Genomic DNA, 16,077 nt, shown 5'->3' on the forward strand with positions numbered 1-16,077 from the left:
CATCTCAGGTTAAAGTTGCGTACAGAACACTCCAGTGAAATAATGTAATGCTGAAGCCTCAACCATTTTAACTTCCTCATCCTTTGTTCTGAAGTGACACAAACCTCATCCATAAGAACATAAGAAGAGCCTGCTGGATGAGGCCAGTGGCCCATCTAGTCCAGCATCCTGTTTTCACAGTGGCCAACAAGGTGCCTGGGGGAAGCTCACAAGCAGGACCCGAGTGCAAGAACACTCTCCCCTCCTGAGGCTTCCGGCAACTGGTTTTCTCTGGTTCTAACTGGTGCCTCTGACTAGGGTGGCAGAGCACAGCCATCATGGCTAGTAGCCATTGATAGCCCTGTCCTCCATGAATTTGTCTAATCTTCTTTTAAAACCATCCAAGCTGGTGGCCATTACTGCATCTTGTGGGAGCAAATTCCATAGTTTAACTATGCGCTAGTAAAGAAGTACTTCCTTTTGTCTGTCCTGAATCTTCCAACATTCAGCTTCTTTGAATGTCCACGAGTTCTAGTATTATGAGAGAGGAGAAAAACTTTTCTCTATCCACTTTCTCAATGCCATGCATAATTTTATACACTTCTATCATGTCTCCTCTGACCCGCCTTTTCTCTAAACTAAAAAGCCCCAAATGCTGCAACCTTTCCTTATAAGGGAGTCGTTCCATCCCCTTGATCATTCTGGTTGCCTTCTTCTAAACCTTTTCCAACTCTATAATATCCTTTTTAAGATGAGGCGACCAGAACTGTACACGTATTCCAAATGCGGCCGCACCATAGATTTATACAACAGCATTATATCAGCTGTTTTATTTTCAGTACCTTTCCTAATTATCCCTAGCATGGAATTTGCCTTTTTCACAGCTGCTGCACACATTATGTATTGTCCAGAGAGAACAGGGGAAAGGGGTAGCTAACTTTATGAGAAGGGAATAATTCTCCAGTAAAATAAAATTGCATTGGATGGAAAGAGGATGGGCTTAATTTGCACAGACTGTTGGTGAGAGCTGTGCTTAAGCCACCTATCACCAATCCAGGGTCTCATCCTTGTCACTCCAAACGCTGTATCACCTGTGTGTACCTCAGGGAGACAGCCACTTTTACAAGCGCTAGGACAGGCAGGACATATTACATCAAACAGAACATCACCTGCAGGTCCTGCAATATAGTTTACATCATCGAGTGCAAAAGACCAGGATGTCATATCCAATACGTAGGAAAGACCACAACTGACCTACGCACGCGCTTCAGGAACCACAAGTCAGCAATTTTGACAAAAAAAGTGGAGCAACCAGTTGCAAAGCATTTTAACATCGAGGGTCACAGCCTGCTGGACTTTTCCATTACAGCGATAGAGATGCCAGCAGATGCAGCAGCATTGACCAAAAGGGAGAACTTTTGGATTTACTCTCTGGACACATTGGCACCACATGGCCTGAACCTGGAGGACAGTACCACCACTACTTAGCTTCTGCAAATGAAGCCCCTCTGAGCATTCCATCCTCAAAGCTCTGTAACTGCCACCTTGGTAACAGCATTTATATGTTGGGAGCTGATGAAGGCGGAAGCTGAAACGTTTTGTTAATATAATAAAAACCTCTGTTTGGTTAATCACAATTACGTTCATATCTCTCTCTCTCTCTCTATATATAAATTAAACACCACAGTTCTCTCGGGACCCTTCTTTATTAACAGTTCCCTTTTCTCTCTCTCTCTAGTCCATAAACTGCTTTACATTCAAGCAGTATACAAATTGTGTTCAATGAAATAATCACCCCTTCTTTTCTTTCTTTACTATGTGCCACTACAGAACTGCAACTCTTTATTTGTTACTCTCCTCCTAGCATTCCCCCACCCTCAGATATTTCTGTATCCCCAGTTCTCAACCACTCCTTCTTTTACTCTGTGTACCCATAGCATTCAGTACCACCAAAAGTCTCCCTGCAGTCTCATTTCTGATCAATCTTTTTTCCTGTCAAGGAGCCTATTCCCTTTTTTCTCTATAGCACTTTCTTCTCTCTGTACCCCAGTGTTATGTATTGTAATAAGGTAGGCATGGTTTTATCATGGATCTACTCATTTATATTCTTCCTTTTTAAGATGACTTTAATGCCTCCTGTAAGCTTCTAATGATATATATTTTTGTTTATAATCTACACTTCTACAAAATTGTACCTTTAGTTTTCTCAGCATGTACCAGTCTCTAATGCCCTCAATGTAATAATCAGTTGCTGAATGATATGAGAAATGAAAGTTTAGCTAAACTGCCAGGAAAGAAGCAACAGACAATATTAGCTTCATCAAAGTTTGGTATGCACAACAAAACGGACCAAAAACACCTATCAAAGCCTGATGCTTAATCTCCTCAGAACTACAAGGAACAGCGCTCAGCCATGTCCTGGTAAGTGTGATCTCAATCCAAAACAACACCACAAGATCAGCACATACCCAATCACTGATACAGGACTAACGTCTCTCTGGCTATATACTGAAGGAGTGGGGGAAAGCGGCTTGGGCAAACAATCCCCGGATAGCCAGAGTACAAGATCTCAGGGAAAAGACAGCATTTTGGGGCAAGAACTGTGCATGCGCTAGGAGTCTTTCTCAAGCCTACCTGAAGATGCCGGGGTTGAACCTGAGACCTTCCATGTGCATAGCATGTGGTTTGCAGCCCTTCCCCACAACTAACTGTGATAATTGTAGCCAGTGTTTTTTTGTGTGATGGAACTCATCGCTATGGAGTATCGGCACCTCTTTTTTTCTTTCTTTTTGCTGCCCATGGTAACCATTTTGCGCTGGCATACTTTTTTTTCAAAGTACGAGTATCATCAACTCTTCTTCTTTTTTACCAAAAAAGCACTGACTGTAGCAATACCAAGCATAGAGGGGGCACAATCCAGCCAAAAACTGAATCCAACGGATTCCAATGTGAAAGGTAAGCATATGCTTGAATCTCTTCTCTTGAAATTAACGGGACCTAAAATGCTTGATTTTGCCTTTGTACCTGACTGTAAATTTAGCAAACTCTAAAAAAACAGAAGAACATTACTTTTTATTGCCAAAAATATAGTCAAAAGTGTAAAAATCATATAAACATTATATTTATTACCTTATTATTATTTAGCCACAAAAACCTTAATATCCGGAACCGTGATAAATCAGGGACTTCTTCTAATCCTCTGAAAGAAAAGTCATATAACTTTTTAAATACCCACTTAAATATTACACTACAATCCTTCATAAATAAGCACTGCAGTAGCCGTGTAATTATATCAGTATGTAACACAATGTTTCTTAACCTTTTTTGGGTCATGAACCCCTTTGAGAATCTGATGAAAGCCAAGGACTCCGTCCCCCCCAAATGCACATAAACACAAACACACAAAATTTTGCATACAATCTTATTGCACTGGAAATTGATATTTTTACACCCAGTTCACAGACCCTCTGAAGCCCATGAATAGACCCCAGGACCCCAGGTTAAGAACCCCTGATTAACAGGTGCTTTTTGATCGAAAGGGCTTACGTACTATTGGCAGTAAGCAATCAACTTTGTGAGAACTACAATCAACATTGCTTATGCATAATATAAGGAAATACATTCTTAGTCAGTGTTTGCTGAATATCACTAGTAGTAAAATAACTGAATTTTGTTCAGTTTCCTCAATTTTCGCTCATATTTTGTGAAGAAAGTAATAATCAATGGAGCAGTTCAGATGATCATACATTGGCTTAATAAGCCTAGTTATGAACAAGTCTTTAGCACACACATGCAGCTCCTTTGGCCCTCCCTTCATAGTGTGCAGGAATGCAGAGTGGAAGTCTTCAATTAACTAGAGTTTCCCATTTCATCCAAACTGAGAAGTTATGGTCATCAGCTTTGGAACAAGCCAATATATAATATCATGATTTGAAGCTGATTTAATATTCTGGCTTCTTCTGCAGCTGGTAATCTGTTTCCTGGTTTGGCTGAAATAGAAAACCATTGTTAATTAGAGACTGAATGGTTTGACTGATGGCACTGCGATGGGACGGCATGCACAAACAAAAGACTCATTTATATCTCTCAGCTTAATATTAGCACTCTTCAAATGTTCATTATTATTAAGTAATCACACGAGGGGAGCAACAGCGATGGGCATGCTAGCTCTGCTGTTGCCATTGCAACTATTCTCCAAGAGTTGGTGGGGATCTTCTGAAAAAGGGAGCCTTCTGTACTCGTGGAGGCTCTCCATGTGTTTTAGCATCCTGGAAAATCTGTTCTAAAACATCCTGTTCTAAAACAAGCAAAGAAACTTCATAAGTACAGGAGGCTCCCTGCTTCAGAAGATCCCCATCTAACTCATGGTAGGCATTCATAATAATGATGAGGGCAGAGCTATGCAATGTGAGCATTCCTGAACCCCCCACATATTTATAAATCATAGAATAGTAGAGTTGGAAGGGGCCTATAAGGCCATCGAGTCCAATCCCCTGCTTAATGCAGGAATCCAACTTAAAGCATACCCAATGTTTGACAGCCCGCCACCTCCCTAGTAATTGGTACCATTGTCATACTGCTCTAACAGTTAGGATGTTTTTCCTGATGTTCTGTCGAAATCTGGCTTCCTGTAACTTGAGTCCATTTTTCCCTGTCCTGCACTCTGGGATGATCAAGAAGAGATCCTGCACTCCTCTGTGTGACAACCTTTCAAGTACTTGAAGACTGCTATCGTATCTCCCCTCAGTCTTTTCTTCTCTAGGCTAAACAAGCCTCAGTTCTTTCAGCCTCTCCTCATAGGGAACAGATCATCCTTGTTGCCCTCCTCTGAATCTGTTCCAGTTTGCCTGCCTCCTTCTTGCGTGAGGTCTCCAGAACTGGACACAGTACTCAAGATGAGGCCTAACCAGTGCCGAACAGTTAATGCAGCCTAAAATAGCATTTGCCTTTTTGCAGCCACATCGCATTGTTGGCTCATATTCAGCTTGTGATCAGCAACAATTCCAAGATCCTTCTTGTATGTAGTATTGCTAAGCCAAGTATCCCCCTTCTTATAACTGTGTATTTAGTTTCTTTTTCCTAGGTATAGAACTTTGTACTTATCCCTACTAAATTTCATCCTGTTTACTTAACAGTAATCTTTGAATTCCTTGGGTTTAACTCTGACTAAGCATGCATAGGATTGTATTGCACATCTAATGCTACTTACGTATGTGGAAGTAATCATTTATTTATTACATATTTATAAATGTTCTTCTACAATTGTACTGATAGCAACTTAGATAAAAATACAGCTGCATTGAAGTTCACAATATTATTTTTTAGTCTGTTATTACATCCACATTGCAAATTATATTTATATGTGATGGGCATGTGAAACAGAACACATTCATGACCAGAAGCCCCAGTGTCTTTCACTGTCAGTAAAAGCAGATGTGAGGCCACAGTACTAGAATAGGGTTAACCCTCTCCCCATTGTGCTTCTGTGATAAGGGCAGGGACAGGAAGAGGATAGGTACAATATTTCTTACCACTTCACAACTAATAACAGCTTCAGGGGTTAACATGATTTAAACCAGGGAAATGGCACAGGGGGGAAAGGTTAAGCCACACACACACACACAGTGATGTGGTTCAAATCCAAATCAGCCTCCCCCACCAATGGCTTCTTATAGTGAAAGCAAAAAATGTTGAAGTGTCTGATCACAAATCTGCCACGTCACATTTGGCCCACATATGACTAGCGAGTTATCTAAAAGAAAACAAATTGTCTCTGCTTTTCTACATTTCTACATTTCTCCAAAAATATAAACAATTTTAATTGACTTCATTTTTTCTGTATCTCCAGGCCTACTCTTATCTTTTTGATGATCAGTTTGCAGTCCTCCAACCACTTTGTCTGGAGACATACCACTGAAATCAATGGAGTATATCTGGAGAAACTCATCTGAGGACTGTACCCAAAGGCATTTAATTTGTTCCAAGGAGAGTTTAATTCCAGTAATATTTTTTAACCTGCCCCTTTATGCAGGGCTTCTAGTCTTTGCACGTCCTTTTATAAACTGAGCCTTTTGGGCCTCGAGCATTCTTTTCCAAATTACTACTAAACTATTCGGTTTCCTTAAGATGTCAGCTCTCTGAAGCAAAATTTCCTGCACTTCATTAATAGTACTAGATAATTTTAATGCACAGACTTTACAATTTATTAGCTTTCTATACCAGCCCCATTCTAGTCAATAGAACATCAAGTCATTCAAGTTACAAGTAATGTTCCCAATCCTGAAAACTATAATTTTAGAGGCATGAAAATGACCATGCTGTGAGCTATGGGTGTTCCTGGATCAGGACAGCTCAGTTGTCCATGCTCTGTTGACTTCCCATCTGGACTATTGCAATGCACTGTATGTGGGTCTGCCCTTGAAGATGGTCCACAGGCTGCAGCTAGTTCAGAATGCAGCTGTTAGCATGATAAGAAGAGCAGCCCAATGGGACCATGTGTCAAAAGTCCTGAAAGCACTGCACTGGCTGCCAGTGAGCTACTGGGCCCAATTCAATGTGTTAATACTAGCATATAAAATCATAAATGGCTTGGGACCCAAGTATCTAAAAGAGTGTCTTCCCCAGTCTTGGACCCTATGATTGGCAGATGAGACCTTGGTAGTGCCGCCACCAGCGGCTGCCCAGTTGGTGCTGACCCATGACAGGTCCTTTTAAGGCACAGGCAGATTGATATATGGCTGTATTTAAGATCTTGCTAGAGACAGTTCATTTAGGCAGTGAGAAACATAAGGAAGAAGAGTTAGGTACACTTAAGCCCAGATGTTGGACCCCATTTCATATCAGCCCTAGCCATGGCCAATTGACAGGGATGATGGGAGTTGTAGTTCAACATCTGAAAGGTCACAGGTTCTTCATAATGGTCTTAGGCAAGATACATACAGGAAAGAAGGGAGGGGCATATCAAAGGGTCCAGTATCCATATGTTGCATACATAGCCATTTAAGAAGAAACAACTGAGGAATATTTTTACTCAATAACAAAGTAGTTCTATTGGTACAAGAGATGATACTTCATGTTGGTTTAACACAAAAAATGCCACCTGAATACTTTTCAAGGGCTCCAGTAATATAAGCTGTTGTTATAAATGACTGGGGTGCAAGTTACTTATGTTTTAAGGTTATGCTAATGTATGGCATGCTTGAGCATCTATTTTGGGAGCAACTTCATTTGCTTGGAATTAGTGCACAAGGACCACCTCTCTTTGTATCTGTTGTAATGTAAATGTACCGCCTTCAAGTCGATTCCGACTTATGGCAACCCTATGACTAGGGTTTCATGAGGCTGAAGGCAGTAACTGGCCCGTCACTGCCCAAGGTCACCCAGTGCGCTTCATGGCTGCGTGGGGATTTGAACCCTGGTCTCCTAGGTCATAGTCCAACACCTTAACCGCTACATGTGACGTCCTTCCCCAGCATCACCTGTGAAGCTCTCACTTGGGGCTACCAGCAGACAGGAACGTCAGGTTTATTCTTACCCTTTACAGCTCTAGCACAGATCTCCCTAGATCCCACTGCTAGGCAGCACCACCAGTCACTTTCTGTAACCCAAACTCCCAGAGACTTTGCCTAAGTCTCTCTATAGCTTGTTACTTTGTGACTGTGTGCCTATGCTGTTCCCAACTCCCTTGTATCTTTATATTTAAAGCATACAACTCTGGGTTGCTCTGGATACTTGACTTGTTACAATCTCTCCCTTCACCGCTGCCACCATTAGATACAGTTTCTGTTCAGCCTTGGTAATTACCTTGCCCTCCCTTCTGGTATGTATATTCCCCCAGCCAAGGATCAGGCCTTTGGTAAACCAAATAAGAATTTATTAAATATCAGAAATAACAAGATTACTTAAGGAATGTTTCACAAGCGTATGGTTTCATCTATATTCTGTTAGGTATTTGACTTTTTACTAATTGCCTCAGAACTCTGACTCACTCTCGAACATGACCTCTCAATTCACCACCTCCCCGACACCTTCCAAATACCACCTCCCAGATTCAACTGTCATTCTTCCATTTATACTCCCAGCCATTCAAACGCTCAGCCAATCATCCAGCATTCTACCGCTCATGTACTCCCCCCTCCTCTTTCACTCTACTTACCATATATCTTCTATATAACCAGCACTTACCATATTTACAATATAAGCAGGAACATCCCACTACACCACACTGATCCATGCTTAAAGATCTTCAGGAGAGGCCCTGTTTACAGTCCTATTGATGGATATGTCCCATAGGTGCTAATGTAAGACAAGATCTTCTCTGCTGTAGCACCCTGATGGCTTTAAACACCAATTAAAAACATATTCATTCATTAAAGTCTTTGGACACAGCTGGAATGAGAAATTTATCTGCTCAGATCTTACTGTTATTTATTCCATTTGCTGCATTATGTTTTTGTGTTTTGTACATAGGCTTTTCCCTCAGTGTTTTAATTACATATTTAATGTGATTTTCTTGGTTGCTTTTAATATTGTGTGTATGTATATTATATAAAAACACCTCTTGCCTACCATCATTTTACTCAAATGTGTACACACTAGTTTCCCTTTCCTCCACCACCTGAATTCAAGCAGTGAAGGGAAAACTTTCATTGGGAAATGGCTAACTCAAAACAAAGGGGCATGTATGTTTCCTCTTCCCCTAGCCTTGTGATTTTTTTCTACATTGTGGTAGAAGGTGGGAGTCCCTAACGTACCAAATAAATCTGCAGCCTTCTAAATCAAAGTAACCTGTATTGAATAAGAAATTTTCCTTTAAAAACTGTGGAAATGAATTTGCTATATGGGAAGTTGGATCATGTCGTATTTATTCTTCTTCATAGACCGTAATTTTGAGCTATTTTACTGGATTCTGATATTTAGCCTGTTCTAAGATGAGCCTTAGGGAATGTGCTGGCCTCATAAAATAAATATTAAATAATTATATGATAATTTACTGGTCCTCAAAATGCTGGAAGCAAGCTATTTTATTTTCACAGAACCGAAAAGAGAATTGTTTTCCAGTACTTCAAAGATTAGTCCATCTAAAAAGTCACCTTTTCAGCTGAGCCTGAAAAGATATGTGTCATTAATCAAACATAACAGTGCCTTGAATGAGCTAAAAATGTACTTACTTTTCACCAAGATACAAATCTGTGACTTCTTTATTTTTCTTAAAGCCACATATCTTCAACTGTTTTTCTAAAACCTGAAAATAGATGGTGTGTTGGAAACTATGCCCATAATCAAACAAAATATGTTCTTACATATGAAAGAAAGAATTGAATTTACATGATCTCTTTCTCTTATTTTGAAATAAAAAAATACCTACAGCTATTACATTCCAGTTTTTATCCTTGTTACTTCATTTATCTTCAGTACATGCATTACTGCATAAGTGTGGGAAAGACAGCACAAAGTGCCTTAGGCAATACTGGCTCCTAGAAGATATCTTCCATGTATGTATGTATACAGATATGAGAATTGCTATACAGCTCTCAGCTATGAATTCTTTGTTTTCTGTGATTAGCCCTGTGATTAGTCTACAGTGATTGGAATTTGAAAAAGTTTTTTTCTCCTACAAATCACATATGTAAACCATAGCCATGTGATTATAGTTTAAAAGTCCAGTCCTATGGAGTAAATAAAACTACTGCTGCTGACTGAATATGAGTTTAGGCCAATTCATATATATGACCCTTAGCTGGCTGGCAATTCTTTATCTAACGCTTCTCATAGACTAAACTGACACAAGCATGATATTGTCTAATCTTTTTTAGGATTCTTTGCAGTAATGAAGCTGACAGACTATTCCGGCAACCATTCTTCCATGAACAGACTGAAACCTGGGCTGCCAAAACTGAAGGTAGAGACACACTTACTGTTGTAATCGGTTCCAGTGTGTCTCTACCTCTCTTTCCTCCAAATGGGGGCACATGACACTAGTCAAACTCCGCCCCTTTTTACTCTTAAAACCTGGTCGGATCAGCTCCAGTTTTCTTTAATTCAATTTCAGGGAGGTTTCACAACTGATTGGTAGATCAACTCTTTTGTCTTCAGGTGTGGCCAATGGAAACGCTCTGCTGCAGGCTCACACAGGGACAGTGATTGGTCCAATGCTTTGCTGTAGGCAGTCCTGAAAGGTCTGAAGGCAGCAGTGGGGAAGGGAGGTGTGGCCAGCATTGGGCAGTGTCACTTCAAAACGCAGCCAGAAAAACCATTCTGGCTGCTTTTCAAGCGACTAGTGGTGCCTCACAGCCTGAGGCAACACTCAGACATTTAAGGCACAGATACTATCTGTAAGTTCAGGATAAAAAGATGTTCCTTTTAGTACTCTTTATCCTCCTTGGTGGGCAATCCACATTATTTTCATTTTTATGGTAATTCTATTCTACTTTTTCTCCCTGACTCATTTCCATATATCTCTGTTCATCCTCTAACCCGAACCGTGGGCAGAACAGATTGTAATGTGAGACATGTCTGCATGACCAAAATGAACCTCAGAGCAAGTCCTAGCTTGTTTGGCTCACAATCCCTTGCTTTCTACTGGAACAGTGAGGCCTGTGGAGAGAACTGTTCTTCCAAATACCTTTTTTTCCTACAGAAATTTTCCATAAGTACTAATATCATAGACTCTGCCTCAGCTCTAAAGAGTTTCTTGCACAGGCAATAAGTATAGAACAGCAGAGAGCATCTAGCAAGTCTAGCGTTGTTGGGATGAGAAGGGATATTTTGTGGAATTTGTTGCATGAATGTCAAATAATAATAATAATAAATTTAATTTCTTCGTCGCCTATCTGGCCAATGGCCACTCTAGGCGACTTACAAAATTATTAAAATACAATTAATAAAATACAGTAATACAATAAAAACAATAGATCTACAACAACAATATTAAAACTGGGTAGGAGGCATTACAATTATATCGATTAACCCTCCCCGGATACCCCGAAGGCCTGCTGAAAAAGCCAGGTCTTTAAGGCTTTCCGAAATACATTTAGGGAAGAGGCGTGCCGGAGATCTTGTGGGAGGGAGTTCCAAAGAGTGGGGGCCGCCACTGAGAATGCCCTCTCTCTTGTACCTGCCAATCTGGCTGTTTTTGTTGGCGGGATTGTGAGAAGGCCCTGTGTGGCCGATCTTGTCTGACCAAATACATGGTCAGTCTGAACCTATTCAGAATTAAACACAAATGTCCATTCATTTTAATTTGCTTATGCATGCTTAACATTGTATCAGTTGGTTAAGCTCATGGGAGAGAAACATTTTGACTGTGTAAGGGCAGTCCTTATCCTGCTCCCCGCCTCCCCCCACTGTTGATGGCTGGGTGTAGGATGGGGCATATGCTGATCCCTGCTGGTGGGAGGGGCCAATGTCACTTCAATCTAATGGGTAGAAAGCTGCCACCAGCAGTAGCCATTGAGTAACCCCAAAATAAGAGTTTCAGGATAACTAGGAATGGGAGTTATTCTAGATCAGTCTTCCCCAACCTGGTGCCCTCCAGATGTTGCTGGACTGCAACATCCCTTACCATTGGTCATACTGCTGTATTTTATTTTATTTGTTGCTTTTAAACTGCATTTCTGTTGTATTAATTTTATTCACACTTCTGTACACTGCACTGATGAGGGAATGTTTTAAGCAAATAGGAAGTGGAAGCTTTGACTCAAGTTCTATTTCTGTCATGCCTGACTGTGTGGCCTCAAATGTTGCTATCTCTTCCTTTTCATATTCCTAACTTGAGTATTTGTTGTTGTGCTCCTTCCCCTCCCTGCCTTTCAACAGGATCAGAGGCTTCTGCTGAAGGCAGAGGCATGGTCTGATTGGGAATGGGTGGCAAGGGACATAGGGTAGCCCCTAACCCTTTAATTTTGGCTTTATTTGTACCGGATATAAACAAAGCTCTTACACATGAAAGCTTTGCAAACATGCCAGTCACATTTAAACGCACTTACCACATTCACTGGTACATTCACTTTAATTTTGCATTCGAGTGATCAATAGCTTTGGCAGATGTGTCACTAGTGTGCTACCATTACCCAGTGAATGGACCACCACATACAGTATAGTAGTGCATGTAAACATGATTGGGCAGGTAAGGAAAACTGGTTACAGATGCCTCTGTAAGTTATAAATTAGGTTTTAGAAAGCAGGGAATGGAATCTGCTATAGGCAGGAGTGTGGTCATCCAGGATCTCAGGGGATCTTAGACCCCTTACTTTTTTGGGAGAAGGGTCCCTATGTCTCTAGCATCCTGAGTCAATCAGCATGAAAGAGAAGTGTGTTAGCCACTGAGACGAATCTTCTAACATGCTTCCTTGTCCTTTCCTGCTGATTACAGCCAATCAGAGTGAAAGGAGGTGAGTCAGCCACTGCACAAACTCTTCTCAGTAGCTAATACTCTCCTCTTTCGTGCTTGTCTCCTAGGGCCATCTGTTGTTGTGGGAGATGGCATTAACAAGGATCTCATTTTCAACCCCACAGCAAAATAGGGGGAGTGGGCATGGCTGTGACTAACATGAAGAGACCCTGCACTTCTGAATCTGCCACTACACTTCTGGCTATAGGAATGTAGGAAGCCACCCTATATTGAATTAGACCATTTGTCCTTCTAGCTCACCAGCCCTGGTTCTCCAGGTTTCAGACATAAGTCTTTCCCTGCCCTACAAAAAGATGCCAGGGATTGAATCTGAAACCTTTTCCATTCAAAGGAGATACATTGAGCTATAGCCCTTCTCCAGAGAAAGAAATTCTCAAAATTCACTCCTAATGATATGGGAAAATACTAATACTGCATTTTAAAATATAACTTTATACATGCACAAAAATAGGTGAATACGTGGTGATGGAAAACAGCATACTACTTAATACGAATCCAGCATGGATTGCACTACAGGAAATCCAGGCGCTCATATGACCCAAAGAAACACTCTGTGTAATGGATGAAAGGAAGGAAATAGGTGTGGAATTAGAAAACGGGGCGCATGTGTAACTTTTTCGCGATGTTGTCTATCGGATGACTCCCTTTTTTCCCCCTCTCAGAGATGCCACATTGTAGAGGAAACCGGCAAGGGAAAGACAACGAACACAGAGCTGTCCTGCGCGGTGACAGGCGTGTGCTTGACTCACCCGCTCGCCCTTGAAGCTCTTGTTGCCACTAGAAACGGCCGCCATTTCGGAGCGGGGCTTCCCGGGCAACCGTAACAGCAAAGCCGGCCGCTAAGGCGGGGAAAAGAGAACGCCAATGACGGAGCGGGAGAAGGCTGGTGACGGGATGAAGAAGGGGGGGACCGCGTTGTAAGGTGAGCGTTGTGGTTGGCATGTCGATAACTCCAGCTGCGCAGCTGCTTTTCTTTCGGGGCGCCGAGCCAAGGGAGTTCTAATTGGCCGCGTCGTGGGGCTTATTCTCGGCTGTGTGTGGTTTCAGGCGGGAGAGGTTCCCAACCCTACTTGGAGATGCCGGGGATTGAACCCCACTGAGCTAGAGCTCTTTTCCCCGTCAGACATATGACATCACGACTCCTTAACCAGGCCATTATGCCTGTATCCTTGACTGTTACATAGCAGCATCAGAAACTGGAACGCTTGTTCCGTGGCTTTTTGGCCCCACGGTCGGCAGTGTTTGAAATTTGACAATATTTAGCAATCTTACCAATGGAAGAGAAAGCTTAATGTGCCCCATGAAGTGGGCTCCAGCTCAGGAATGTTTTGCCACAATAAATCATTTTACAGTAGTGGTTCCCAAACTCACCACCACTACCACCTGAAAATTGCTAAGGGTCTTGGTGGAGCACTTAATGTTTTTTCTGCCTGTCGTAGCAATTATAATGGACTGTGCTACATGTTGTATGATTTTTAATTGTATTTTTACAGACATACATGGAACATTGGTGGTCCATGGACCACAGTTTGGGAACCCCTGGTTCCTGTGCATGTTTACTCGGAAGTAGGTCCTATTAATTTCATTGTGGTCTTACTTGGTATTAAGCGTAGAGGATTGCAGCCCTATAATCCTCGGTATGTTTACTTGGAAGTAAGTCACACTGTTCACTGGCGCTTCCTCCCTAGGAGCTATGTTTAGGATTGCAAGCCTAAATGCACATGCTAGGAGCTAACATGCATAGAATTGTGCTTTCAGTGTAATCCAGGAATGGGGAACCTTTTTCAGATTCAGGGCTGCATTCGTATCTCCACCAGACACTTATGAGCAAGAGTAGGTGAAGTAACAAGTTAAATTGTCCCTTTGTATGGTAGGCTAATTTCTACACGCCTGTCTCAGTCCTCCATCTAGATAACTCAGAGGCCTTCAACCAAGCAAAACACCCAAGTATAGAGTATGAAGTAGCAGGGTTAATGAAGGGTGTGGCCTGAGGACAGTCCCAAGGGACAAACAGGTCTGAGGAAGGTGAGGTGACACTAGTTTAACTAATTATGTACAAGTATCTCCTTGTCTGTTCCACTGTAAAAAGAATGATGAATGGATAAAGCTAACAATAGCATAGCATAAATTTAATTTTAATGGAGAAGTCATGCAGGGAGGGCTGTTTCATCTGCATCATTTTCTGTGCAGTACATAAACAACAGCCTATGTATATCAGCATATCTTTTTTTCTTTTCCTATTTTAGTTACTGAAAGGACATTAGGTAATTGGAGTGACATTAGATGGTCCCAAGAAGAAGAGTGTATGTGGCTCTGAAGGAAAACCACACATAAAACAGGATATTTATTATGGATGTCTCATATTAAAAAAGGTTAAAATAAAAATGTGCTGAAACTCTCACTTTAGAACTCTAGGAGGACAAATCAAATGACAAAAGAACAGAATAGAAATAAAGTTTTATTTCTTATAGGAAAATGATGTCATTACTAACATTTCCAACAGCAGGATTAATCACTACACACAGCAGACTTTTAAATGTAGAATATTCTACTTTAAGCCTTTGGGAGTAGATGCCTAAGGCTTTAACTTTGAAGTCTTTTTTTGACAATATGTGATGCTTGCTGAAACTTGGGTGTGTAGTGAATATGTTTCTATTTTCAGAATTGCTAGGTATTCACACTAAAGACTCCTTCCTAACCTTGTAACTCATCAAACCTAATAGCATGTTGGCCCTTCATCTTCCATGTTTTGAATATTGGTTTTATCACGTCTTGTACACAGTATAAGGAATAGGATCTGTAGATATCACGACACAGTGAGACACGGTGAGACCAGAGTTCAATTTCGGAGCCCCCCTCGTAATTCTCGTCTCCGCTTTTATTTTACCTCCGCTTGGAGGCGTGGATTATTTTCTCTCCATAAACAGCCTATGACCTTTAACTATTGTATAACATCACGTACATACATAGTACAACAGCATTATCTACGTGGCAATATGCAGGCAGTTATTTAACCACTACAGATGTCAGTATCGTTTACAGCCATAAAGTTAACCACATCCTGTTTTTCCACTGGTCAGATCGCAATGTCTTGAGAGATAGTGTACTGAGAACAGCAGCGTGGTTTGCCAACGTATGCTGTTCATTCAGTCCACCCCACATCTCCCCCTTTTTTATTTTTTAGCAAAAAGTAATTACTACGTAATGGTCGCGGAGCAACAGGTGTACACGTCTGGAAAAGGTATTGTAAAAAACAGCATAAGCCTATACTTAAAATGAGTAAAAGAATAGCATATCTAAGAATCTGACTTAGCCATCCAGTGGGCAGCCAACTCCAAAGCCACTGCCACCAAGTTGTAGGGGCGTCCTGCAAAATGTTATTAGCTAGATCCTTCAAGTTTTTTACCTGTGTTCTGATTTCAAAACTGTTGTCAGTTAAATTAAAACAGCACATATTCTTTATAGTTTCGCACCCCAACTGATGTTGTAATAGCAGGTAATCTATAGCTGCACGATTATCCAAGATAGCTTGTCTTAATATACCCTGCTCTTCATTTAACAAAGCAATGGCTCGAGAGGTGGCATTTATCATCTTAACATAATTACAGGCTAATTTATGTAATTGATTGCTGTTACTTACTGCCAATGCAGGAAGTCCAACAAGGGAGATGGCTAGTGATACACTT

At 41.2% G+C, this 16,077-nt stretch overlaps 2 protein-coding genes across 6 annotated transcripts in view; one reads left to right on the plus strand and one right to left on the minus strand.

Annotated features, from left to right (window-relative positions):
- LRRC72 (leucine rich repeat containing 72) overlaps positions 1 to 13,527 on the minus strand; it is a 29,173-nt gene extending 15,646 nt beyond the window's left edge. For both annotated transcript variants that reach the window (XM_061586810.1, XM_061586811.1), the window contains exons 1-3: positions 13,141 to 13,527; positions 9,150 to 9,223; positions 3,109 to 3,178 (exon numbers count right to left, since the gene is read on the minus strand). In XM_061586810.1, the coding sequence (XP_061442794.1) occupies positions 3,109 to 3,178; positions 9,150 to 9,223; positions 13,141 to 13,185 (189 nt within the window). In that variant the 5' untranslated portion in view covers positions 13,186 to 13,527. The remainder of the gene's footprint in view (positions 1 to 3,108; positions 3,179 to 9,149; positions 9,224 to 13,140) is intronic.
- The window catches only part of SOSTDC1 (sclerostin domain containing 1), a 75,616-nt gene continuing 72,504 nt past the window's right edge, over positions 12,966 to 16,077 (plus strand). For 3 of the 4 annotated variants that reach the window (XM_061586813.1, XM_061586812.1, XM_061586815.1), the window contains exon 1: positions 12,966 to 13,313. The gene's annotated coding sequence lies outside the window, so the exon portion shown is untranslated. Of the gene's footprint in view, positions 13,314 to 15,575; positions 15,633 to 16,077 lie in introns of all 4 variants that reach the window. The other variant, XM_061586814.1, reaches the window with a different exon arrangement.

This window comes from Rhineura floridana, chromosome 10, assembly GCF_030035675.1.
Source record: "Rhineura floridana isolate rRhiFlo1 chromosome 10, rRhiFlo1.hap2, whole genome shotgun sequence".
Taxonomy (NCBI): domain Eukaryota; kingdom Metazoa; phylum Chordata; class Lepidosauria; order Squamata; family Rhineuridae; genus Rhineura; species Rhineura floridana.